The sequence below is a fragment of the Canis aureus genome, chromosome 11 (assembly GCF_053574225.1).
Source record: "Canis aureus isolate CA01 chromosome 11, VMU_Caureus_v.1.0, whole genome shotgun sequence".
NCBI lineage: Eukaryota > Metazoa > Chordata > Mammalia > Carnivora > Canidae > Canis > Canis aureus.
In genome coordinates, this window is record NC_135621.1 from 53,361,916 (window position 1) to 53,373,961 (window position 12,046).

The 12,046-nt window shown below is 37.1% G+C and overlaps 1 protein-coding gene across 1 annotated transcript in view; it reads right to left on the reverse strand.

Moving 5' to 3' along the window:
• Positions 1 to 1,113: 1,113 nt before the first annotated feature.
• LHCGR (luteinizing hormone/choriogonadotropin receptor) overlaps positions 1,114 to 12,046 on the reverse strand; it is a 76,066-nt gene continuing 65,133 nt past the window's right edge. The window contains exons 14-15 of the mRNA XM_077915851.1: positions 11,188 to 11,268; positions 1,114 to 6,648 (exon numbers count right to left, since the gene is read on the reverse strand). Coding sequence (XP_077771977.1) covers positions 5,496 to 6,648; positions 11,188 to 11,268 — 1,234 coding nt within the window. The 3' untranslated portion in view covers positions 1,114 to 5,495. The remainder of the gene's footprint in view (positions 6,649 to 11,187; positions 11,269 to 12,046) is intronic.

Below are 12,046 nucleotides of genomic sequence, written 5' to 3' on the forward strand. Positions count from 1 at the left end.
TCACTACCTACTGATGGGTCATGACTCGGTAAAGTATTTTATTTATTTATTTATTTATTTATTTATTTATTTATTTTTTTAAAATTTTATTTATTTATTTACGATAGTCACAGAGAGAGAGAGAGAGAGAGGCAGAGACACAGGCAGAGGGAGAAGCAGGCTCCATGCACCGGGAGCCCGACGTGGGATTCGATCCCGGGTCTCCAGGATCGCGCCCTGGGCCAAAGGCAGGCGCCAAACCGCTACGCCACCCAGGGATCCCCAGTAAAGTATTTTAAATTCATGCTAAAGAAAGCAAGACAAATCTTAGTGCATTTTAAAAGAAAAAAATTATAATCCCTATAACATGGTGTTTGAGACTTGGCTTTGATATAGTATTACTTTTACTTTCAGAAACCCTTCATCATGTCCAAGCTGAGAATTTCTTGTATATTAGAACAAAATTCCATAGGTAGGTTGAGTTCTTGTAAATATGGTACCTTGGCAAATGTCATCTTGCACCCTTTTGTAGGTAGAGAAAGTATCTGTATTATAAAGGTTACAATTTGCTGTGCTAAATGAAATTTGTGAAAGTATCATGTATCCTAATTCCTATTTCAATTTTTTTTTTCACACTGGCATCCTACAGTGCTTTCTTATATACTTTCCACCTCTCCCTACAGTCTAAGATGATCTTGCAGAATTTGTACATTTAGTCTCTTAGGAACTGACTGAACTTGCCTGAAATACCTTCTTTACTTATTTTATTTCATGTGCTATAATATGTGTAAATAATCATCTGTACAGCTCAGACTCCACAGGGCAATGAGGTTCCAATTCTGGTTGAGGCACTCAGTTTCAGTAATTTTAGTTGTGTAGGAAAATGAATATTTTTAGAATGAATAGCAACAGTTAATAGGGGTGGTAAGCAAGGGAATTTAGTGGGGATTTTCTTTTGACTCCTGTTATTAGGTTAATATTATGTTGTTTTCATGTAAATATACTCTAATATGCCATGTGGGAACTTGGTGATTTATAACTAGAAAGCTAAATTATAAATAGGAAGGCTATGGTAATAACTCTTAGGAAGAAATTCAATATTAATAAAGAATATTGCACATTTCAAAGAAGAGATTATTTCTAATTAGGAACACATTTATTGAAATCTTTGTGACATAAAGATTCTTAATTTACATGTGGACTTAATACATTTTTGAGGAAATTAAAACCAGGCCCTTTATAGCACATGTTAGGAATGGAGGACAAAGTAACTTTTAAAAATATTTTGTATGTTTAGAGGAGTTATTCTGGACTAATTAACCCTTCTTTGTCATTTTGCAAACTGCCAGTGATAATACCAAACATGATAAAAACCCATAAAAAACTTACACAAACCCACAAGGTAGAATTAAAATATCCTGAGCATTTGATGTTTTTATCATTTATGTATAAAGGATTACACAGATTAAGAATACACATGAGACCATCTCACAAGGGGAAATAACTTCTTCATAAGGATTTGTCTTATATTTTAGATATAAAAGTGAATCAACTGAAAAAATTATTAATCATCTACCATATATAAGACTCTAGGATAGATAGAGTAGGAGGAACAAGCAAAAGAGATGAGTTTATCACTAAAAAATTTATAAAATAGATGAAATAAGAGGTATATGGGTAAGGATAATAACACTCAGCATGTAGAATAAAAGATGAATGATAGGGATGACAGGTCCAAAAGAAATCCAAAGAGAAATTGTTGTAGTCACATATTTATTATTTATGCCTTACTTTATTTCAGGTAAAGGAAGTATCTTAAATTGGATTAGGGAGGAGGTGGATTAGGAGAGCTTGGTAACAAAGATAAACCTGTGGCTGGGGTCATAAGGGGGGCTGCAGAAGGAGGATAGGTAAGAAGAATGTATTCTGATGGTAACAATGATGGACATATTGTGGGACATGCTAGGGAAAAGCAAGTGGAACAGTTTATTTCATGCAGAAGAACAGCAGGAGACCAAGTGAACAAATTTGAGAATGGAATATTAGTCTTTGAATATTAGTCTAGGAGCTAAAACTTTATAGGTACTGATGAGCTACTCAGGATTTTGGCAAATATGTAATAGAACGAAATAGGATTTTAGGAAGATTAATCAGAGGTGGGTATGAGAATGTGGACATGGCAAAGATTGGATATGATAAAAATGAGGAAGATACGATAGCACTTCTGAGGTAAATGGGAATGGCCCATTTACTTGTGGGGCAGCAAGAATGCAAAATACAGACTTGATGTAGAAGATATTCAATGACATTCAACAACTGGTAGGTCTTAGTGAATGATAGGATATGAGCATGAGGGAGAGAGTAAACTAACTCTATGTTGAAACTTAAATTATCATATAGAGAATAAAAATCAGTATTTGTGGAAAAGGCAACAAAAGTTATTTTCAGAGGATATATACAAGTACTTAGGCTCAGACAATATTTAAGAAGACATAATTTAAACAGTTTCTCCACAAGGATGTATTTTATTTTATATTTATTTGACTTTCTGCTTTTTTGCTTACTTAGTTGTTTTGCTTCTCCCTCTGCCTATGTTTCTGCCTCTCTCTGTCTCTCATGAAATAAATAAATGAAATCTTAAAAAAAAATGTGAAAAACATAGAAGAGACACTTTGTAAAGCTTATGATCTTCTATAGGCTATTTTGAATCACTTTACACAGTGGCATAAAGGTTGAACGCAGATGAAATACATAGTCTAGTTATGACTATACATTTATTTAATAAAATGTGAAAGGAGAGCTTAAAAACTGGAAATAGCCCAGATATCCATCATCAGTAGAATGGGAAACAATGTTAGAGTCTTAAAACTCAGCAATGAAATGGAATGAACTACTAATTCAAGTGACAGCTTGGATGAATAGTAAAAACATTGAGTTGAATCACAGCAGGCTTACAGAACAGTGTATACTGTATGATTCCATTTATACGAAGTTCTAGAATAGGCAAAACTAATCTATGGGGAAAAAATCAGAACCATTGTTACCTTTGTGGAATGGGAGTGAGGGATTAACTAGGAAGGATGATGAGGGAACTTCCTGAGGGTGCTAGTGTTCTGTTTTCACAGAGGTTTGGGGTTACAGGGACTTAGGCATTTCTCAAACCTCATTAAATGGTATGCTTAGCATTTTTCCATTTTACCATAAAATGCCTAAAACGTAAAATACTGAGCCTTGGTTAGTGATAAGCACACTGAAGTGTCTAGGGCTGATGAATACTGATGTCTGCAGCTTGCCTTATTTTTTTATTTCTAATTTTTTGCTTTCAAATTTTTAATTTTAACAGACTTTGACAGAGTATTTTACAGTAAGATTGAGTGGAATGTAGAGAGATTTCCCATATACCCACTCCCCCACCACACAACACACAGCCTTCCTCATTATCAATATCCCGTACGAGGGTGGCACATACGCTATGATGGATGAACCTATATTGACTCATCAGAATCCATAGTTTATGTAAGAGCTCTTTGTGTATATTCTATGGATAGGATAAATATATAATGGCCTGTATCTACCATTATAGTATCACATAGATTATTTTTAAATTTTTAAAAATTTTTAATTGAAGTATAGTTGACCCTATAACATTATATTAGTTTCAAGTGTAAAACAGTGATTTGACAGTTATATATATTGCAAAATGCTTACCACAATGAATGTAGTTACCATCTGTCACCATACAGAGTTATTATTACAATGTTATTGACTATATTCTCTATGCTACACTTTTCATCCCTGTGACGTATTTATTTTATAACTGGAAATTTATACCTTTTAATCCTCTTTACCTATATTGCCTATCTTCCCACCTTTCTCCCCTCTGTCAACAACCAATTTGTTCTTTGTACTTATGAAGACATTTCTTTTTTAAGTTATTTCACTAACACCCTCTAGGTCCATCCATTCATGAGTGGCAAGATACCACTCTTTTTTTTTTTTTTTTTTTATGGCTGAGTAGTATTGCATTGTGTGTGTATGTGTATCTGTGTATGTATGTCTATATTTTCCAAACCTCCTTCATTTTAATCTGTCTATGAACCCTTGGGATGCTTCCATATCTTGGTTCTTGTTAAATAATGCTGCAATAAACATAGGGTTCATATATCTTTTCAAATTAGTATTTCTTTTGTTTTTGATAAATGCCCAGAAGTGGAATTACTGGGTTGTATATTTCTATTTTGATTTTTTTTTGAGGAACCTCCATACTGTTTTCCCCAGTGGCTGCACTAATTTACATTGTCACCAACTGTGCATAAGTGTTCCCTTTTCTCCACATCCTTACCACCACTTGTTATTTCTTGTCTTTTTGAGTCTAGCCATTTTCACAGGTGTAAAGTGGTATCCCATTGTGGTTTTCATTAGCATTTTTCTGATGATTAGTAATGTTGAACATCTTTTCATGTGTCTGTTGGTTCTGTAGGTCGTCTTTGAAAAAATGTCTATTCAGGTCTTCTCCCCATTTTAAAATCAGATTATTTGATTTTTTTTTTTGGTGTTGAGTTATATGAGTTCTTTATATTTGGATATTAACACCTTATCAGATATGTCATTTGCATATACTCCTATTCACCAGGTTGGTTGCATTTTTGTTTTGTTGATAGTTTCCTTAGCTGTGCAAAAGCTTTTTATTTTGATATAGTCCCAATATTTATTTTTGCTTTTGCATTCTTTGCCTGAGGAGACTATCTAGGAAAATGTTGCTAAGGCTGATGTCAAATTACAGCCTATATTTTCTTCTTGTAGTTTTATGAGAGAAACTACATTTTAATTTTAATTTTAATTTAGCTGCCTATGGCTAGTGGCTACCACAGTGTATAGTGCATCCCTGGAGAGTGTTTTTCCAAACTATCTGAGGAAAAGGACAAGTTATTTTAAATTTAAAATCTGTTATATACTAATATTTTAATAAAATGCAATATAAAAACACTACAAAGATGAAATGTGAAAAAAAAAAAGCAAACCCAAAGATAGGTAAAATACCATCTCATTTAAAAATTTTTAGATTCAACATAAATTACTGTCAAAATTGCTAGAAATTTTTTTTTTTAAGATTATTTATTTCTTCATGAGAGACACAGAGAGAGAGGCAGAGACATAGGCAGAAGGAGAAGCAGGCTCCATGCAGGGAGCCTGACGTGGGACTCGATCCTGGGTCTCCAGGATTAGGCCCTGGGCTTAAGGCAGTGCCAAACCGCTGAGCCACCTGGACTCCCCATTAGAAATGTTTTTAACACTCTCAGCTTCTGTGTTTTATGTCATCCTGTACCAATGGCAATTTTTAGACTGGCAATGGTCATGGATGACACTTTAAGTTAGGTAGATGGCTCTTTTTTGCCTAGTGTGTGCCTAAGAATAAATAATTTCCTAAAACCAACTCCTTATGTTAAAATTACTAGTACAGATCATTTTTTTACATTTTTAAGCACAATTCAGTAATGTGGTTACTGATAAAATAGTTAACACTCTGTACAGCAAGTCTTGTCTGGGACAGTCGTATATTGACACTGCAATGGAGACAACTTCAGGGCGGACTGAGAAGGCTTATTTGATCCAGTGAAGCCATTTTTGCAGTTGGAGGTATACGCCACAAAATCCTTCCTTCTATAAAGTTCAGCCCGACGTTTACAGCAGCCAAATTTGCTCAGCAACAGAAAGAAATCCCTTTGGAATGCCTTTGTGAAAATTGCATACAGAAATGGATTGGCACAAGAATTGACAGGATAAAAAAGAACCAGTAAAACTTTAGAGTTGGTTACTGTGATGAGGGGCATTTTGAAGGCAGCTGAGATGGCAAAAAAAGAGATTGGTGCCATGCAGGTGAAATCAGTGAAGATAAGGACCGCCATTTTCTTAGCAATCTTTGTATCTTTGTTGGTAGCCATCAGCTCTGGATTTTGAACTGCAAAATAAATTTTAATGTAGCAAGCACAAATGATGATGAAGGCCACCACATTGAGTATCAGGATGGTTAATATGTATACTTGTGAGAGAGTGGTTTCTACATCCATGGGGAGGCAAATGCTGACTTTCATGTAATTGCTGACACCCACAAGGGGCAACATGGCGATAAGAGTGGAAAAGAGCCATCCCCCAAGCATAATTGGAATGGCATGTCTTAAACGCAGCTTTTGGTCCAGCTGAAGAGCATAGGTGATGGTGTGCCATCTTTCTAGTGTGATGACTGTGAGGGTGTAGACAGAAAGCTCACTTGAAAATACAGTGAAAAAGCCAGCTGCACTACACCCACTCCCTGTCTGCCAGTCTATGGCATGGTTATAATACTGGCCTTTGGTTTGGGAATCAACTGAGGCAATGAGCAGCAGATAGAGCCCCATGCAAAAGTCTGCAAAAGAGAGATTGCACATGAGAAAACGGGGCACTGTCAGTTTATAACGACTAGTCAGGAGAACAAAGAGAACAGTCACATTTCCCACGATGGCTAGGATATTAATCAGCCAAATCAGTACCCTAAGGAAGTTATAGCCCATAATATCTTCACAGGGATTAAAAGCATCTGGTTCAGGAGCACATCGGAGTATCTTGGGTGAGCAGAAACCATAGTCATAATCCCAGTCACTCAGTTCACTCTCAGCAAAGACGGCAGAATAACTGTAAGAAGAATGTTTTGTCTCAATGTAAACTCAAGGGATTTTCTATGATTCTATGTATCAAAAAATTGAAGAGTCATCCTTAGTATTTTTTCTTTTTAAATCCCAGGAAACAAAGCTACAACAGCCTTAGTCTTAGGTTTATTTGTTACATTATCTGAGAACTCTGAATTGATAAGGAATTCCTTAGGGGAATGAAGAGCAATTTATATTTATCTCATATTGATGCAAAGACTTAATGAAGCTGTTTACAGGGGATGATTTTCCTTTGAAAAAAAAATTTAGAGACACAGTATGTGCTTGCTATGTCTAAAAGAATCCTTTCTTGGCATTTTCTTAGGTATTTATCTCATTTAGTTGCCCGCCAAACTGCTCTCAAGCTGCGTGTCTGTAGCAGAACACAAATGGGTAGGGAAGGCTCACACTGCTGAGGGGTGTTAGCTACGGGTAGACTGGCTTGCACATTGGTCCCTGGCTAATCAAATAGTGCAGGTGAGAAGTGGAAAGCAAGGATGGACTACTAGAAACCTAGCAGGAGATGATAGACATGAACAATAGGGAGAAATGTTCCCCTTGGAGAAATAGGGACAATAGATACTCTTTAAGGGGTATGAATCAAATTCAGAGAGTGAATTGGAGAGGGACTCCATCTCTACTGATGGAACAGCCCCACCTCTCCACCCGCTTCCTCCCATGCCTACTGCAACTAACGGAGTTCAGGTTTTCATCCTTTCTTACAGGATAGTTACATTAGTTCCACCCCACCCCCCCAGCATCCATCCCCAATTTTAGCCCTGTCCTAGTCCACTTGTACCTTCCTCCTGGAATAGTCTTTCTTAAGTACAAATGTGTTCAAATTTTTACTAGGTTCTCACTGACTATGGGATAAAATCCAGACTCCTTGTGATGACCTCCAAGTCCTAAATGATCCGGGTTCTGCCTCCCCCTCCAGTCTCACTTCCAGGAAGCAGTAGTGCTGCACAATTCAGAACATGGGCTCTGGAGCAAGACTGACTGGGTCCCGGTCTTTACAGGCTATGTAAACCTGGGTGGGAGAGTTACCGTCTCTGCCTCAAGCTCTTCATTTGCCAAATAGGTATACAAGTCATACTTCCCACATTAGGGTTGTGCTAAGGATTAACTGCATTAACACCTATAGAATGTTTAGAATCATGCATGACACATATTAAGTGCTCACTGAATGTTAGGAATTCTTATAATTATCTTTTGCAGATACCTCAAGCAGCCTTCCCTTCAGTTAGATGAAATGACTCGTGGCTCTCAGAATCTACTCTTTCATCCCTCTGTCTTTGTATATGCTGTTTCTTCTTCCCTTCCTTTTTCCTCATCTCTGGCAAATTCCTCATCCTTAAAGGTAAGCTTCTTTATGAAGCCTTTCTTGATTCTACACCTCCAAGGAGTTTATCACCTCATCTCTCTGCCATGGCTGCATTTAAGGACTGTTGTAATTATCAAACTATACTGCCATTGTGTGATGATGTGTGTCTTCTTTAATAGTCTGTGAAGCTATTCTTTAATAGCTTTGAAGGCAGGGGACTAGGTCTTATTTATTTCTGAACTCCCAGTGCCTCACACAGTTTTGGCACAGACTATCCATTCAATAAATGCTTGTGGAATGAGTAAACCAGGGTGATCCTGGCTCTGAGAGGAATTGAAAGGATACAGGGACAACGAATGTGTACAGTATGATGCATGTAGTCTCAACAAATTTTCTCTTTGCTCATAGTCTGCTAATATAATCTTGGGAGCTAGAGAAATGGGCATAATTTTTCTGTCAGGGCTATTATAAATATGTATTTTACCTTAGGGTTTTTCACACATTAAAAAGAGTATTTTTCTCTACTCTAAAAATTTAGCTTCTCATGTTCTGAACAAGGAAGTGTGAACCTAATTCAGGGAGTGGATGAAATATTCGAGCAATACAATTACTGAAGGGAAATAACACAGATTTAAAAAAGAATTAAAAAATCTATGATCTGCAACTCCAAAATGGTGCTAGAAATTCTTAGAAACCATTTTGGAACTAGTCAAGGATTGCTGCTATGCATAGGATATTGCACAGGAACCTCACCTGCTTTATTACTAAATATAGGTGTATTTGTCCTCATCTCATGCCTTTTAAGAGAATTACCTATTTTTTTTTAATCTTTAAAGGGATGTGGTGGTTATAAAGAATGATGAAAGAAAATAGGTTATTTATTTGCATTAGAAAGGTTCCTAAAGACCATCTAAAGACCATCTCACTGAACCTCGCATTTTATTGGTGAGGAATCCAAGGTTAAAGGAGGTGAGTGATTAGCCTAAGATCCCTAAGGTGTAGTAGCAGCAGCGGTAGGTAGGTGTTCATATCCATAGAGTAAGGGCCTTTCCTCTACATCACTGTCTTTCAGTCAGTGCTTTTCAGTGTGGTCCTTGCACTATTTCCATCAGAATCACCAGAGTGTTTGTTAAAATGCAGATTCCTGGCTTTACCTCAAACCCAGAGTCAAATTCTCTAGGGACAGAGCCCAGGAATCTGTTTTTTAAGCAAGTTCCCTGGATGATTCCTACAAATAATAGCCTTTACTAAACCAGGTGAAACCTTTCCAACTATTGCTACCTTAATTTCCCTTGCTCCTTTCCCCTTATCAAAACGACTGTAGCAGCTATTAATTAAATTGCATCAGAAGCACTAATTCAAAGCTTCTAAAAATTCTGCCATGATTTCTGAAGACATTTATATCAATAGGAGGTCAAACATGTTCCCTCTCTCGTTCCTCTGGTCCTTTGCTCTTTCTTTCTCTGCCCTACTGAGCATGTGTCTAGGAGTTTTTCTCCTTGGTGATTTGTCTTCAGACCAAATACCTACCTCCTGCCACTTACCTTTGTGTCTTGGGACAGCTCCTAAGGGCAGCAGCATGCTTATTGACAAAACCCAGCAGGGAGCAGTCTTTAGTACAGAATGGTATGAATGGACCCCATAGGCCTACAACACTGAGTCAGAGGAAGGAGAGGCCACTCCCATCACAGTGAACAAAGACAGGAGGAAAGATGGAGACTGTAGGAGAACAATGGGGCCAGCCCTAACAGCAAGGACACTGAGATCCTGGGGAGAGTAGGTAAAACTTAGTGCCTGGCTCTAGAATTTCTGAACTCCAGGGACTTAGGAATAGCTAGGTAATGGGAAGGAGGGTGGGGGAGTATATTCTTTCTACCTAGATTATTACTAATTTCTCATAGTTTTGGGGATGCTGGAGCTTGGGGGATTTGTTTTAAAGCAGTGTTAGTGTAGCAAACTCAAGATTGTAGCCTTATTTGGGAAGGCTTGGGGTGGGACTGACAAGGATTATTGAGAGTGGGCTAAAGTCTCCTGTCCAGGAGTGTTTCCTATTGATGAGGAAAAAAGCCATAGGTTACAAAAGAGTTACAAGGAAGATGAGTGACAGACAAAATATCAAGACAAGAACAAAAATGATAAGGAAAAGGAACACTGGAATATACTTGGTGTCGGACCTAAATGAAAGAGAAAAGAAGGATTACAGAGTATGCTATTTCTAACGTACCCCAGATGCTGTCACATTCTTTAAAGACTCCCTTCATTCTCATGGTCTGAAAGCCAAATGATATTCCTGCTGCCCCTCAAAGATGAGGAAAAATGTCTCCAAAAAAAGGTAAGTATTGCCCAGGGATTCCCAGTGTTACAGGAACATCACTGCCAAGAATTCATATCCAAAGCCGAGGGTCTTTCCATCATACCACCCTGCTACCTCTATATAACTTGCAGATTGATGGGGGAAAAAGCAAGAGAAAAGAAAAGAAGATGAAGAGAGAATGGAGAATGACAAGGTGTCTTAGAAGGGCATCTGGTTTTGTAGCCTGAAAGACACATGGGGGGAATAATAAAACTTATAAATCATAGTAAATGTGGCACAGGGACACTGGGATTATCTTTTGAAGCATACTCTTTTACATTTGAAGATATGTGAAATGCCAAGGCAGCCAGGAAAAATGTTAAAAAAAAAATCAGTCAGTAGAATAGAAACAGAGCTCCCATCCAGTGTATGTTAGCGATAGCATTGAGGTTGAATAATTTTAAGCTCCAGAGCATAGTGGTCAAGGTGGCCTGAGTCTTTTTAAGGCAAGTGGCTACTTCTAGAAGCTATGTTTGCAATCAGTTACTTTATGGAATGCTGACCACTGACTAGTGAAAATTTCTACAAATTAAACTATCATTTAAGCAAGCCTTTAATGACCTCAGAATACCTACAAATAAAATTTTAATTTCTGAGAAGAATTTAATTGTAGAATGAACATGAAGATACATTTTTAGAAGAGTTTTTTTTTTAACAGTTAAAAGAGATGTCTGATCAACTGGATGCCGCTTACAAAGAAAAAAATCCCATTTTTAATCTATTAAAAAGTGCTTTGCAAACATCCCTCCAATGAAGACTTTTATCAGAAGAAAATCATTGGCACTGATAATAAGGTGCACAGAGAACGAGACATGGCTTCCTGAGTTTCTTTGCATGCAAATACTTACAGCATTTCATTATCTGGTCTCCTTGCTGTGCTTTCACATTGTTTGGAAAAGTTTTCAAAAATGGAAAATGAAAAATTCTGCCTGAAAGAAAAAAGGTTTTTTAAAAAAAAACAGTTGAGCTTTTGGTCTTTAAACATGATCATGTCTATTTATGCTTTGTTCATCCAAATTCTTTACCTATTATACCAGTGATGTTCTGTACTATTGTCCTACCTGAAACATTTCCTGGGGAGAGAGTAAAGGCTTCAGAACTGTTATTAGAGTGCTTCCAGCTTAGATAAAATGCTCCGGAATGCTAAATGTTTTGTGTGGGCTCAAGAGATGAATAAACCTAAATCGGTCATGTTGAATCATGGGTTTTTCAATGCTTATTAAAAACTACTTTTATGGTATATCAGGGTTTGCTCCTTACCATTCTCTTTACCACATTGCTCTATGAAGAAATAACCATTCAGAATTCATGGCTTTGAATCGTAACTGGGAAATCTGTTTTATAAGGATTTGAAGATACTATACTTGATATTATGGTGTGAATTTTCTGCCTTTTTTTCAGAAATCTACGTGGGTGCTCCCTACTCCTCCATCGTCCCAAGAAGTTTAACCTAATGGAAAGGGGGGGGAGTATCAAGATATTAAAAGAGACCTGTACTTCTATTCCTAAGATGAAACCAAAAGGAGGTACCAAGGAAAACTGGATGAAGATACAGAGGGAAAGAGAGAAAGTGATGAGAAGCTCAACCTTTCTCCAGGAGGAAACAGAAATGAGGCAATTGAAACTAGAGATTTCTATATATTATTCTTCTCCAATATTAACCAGACAATTCCTTGTACAGATAACTTTGTATACAAGGCAGGAAAG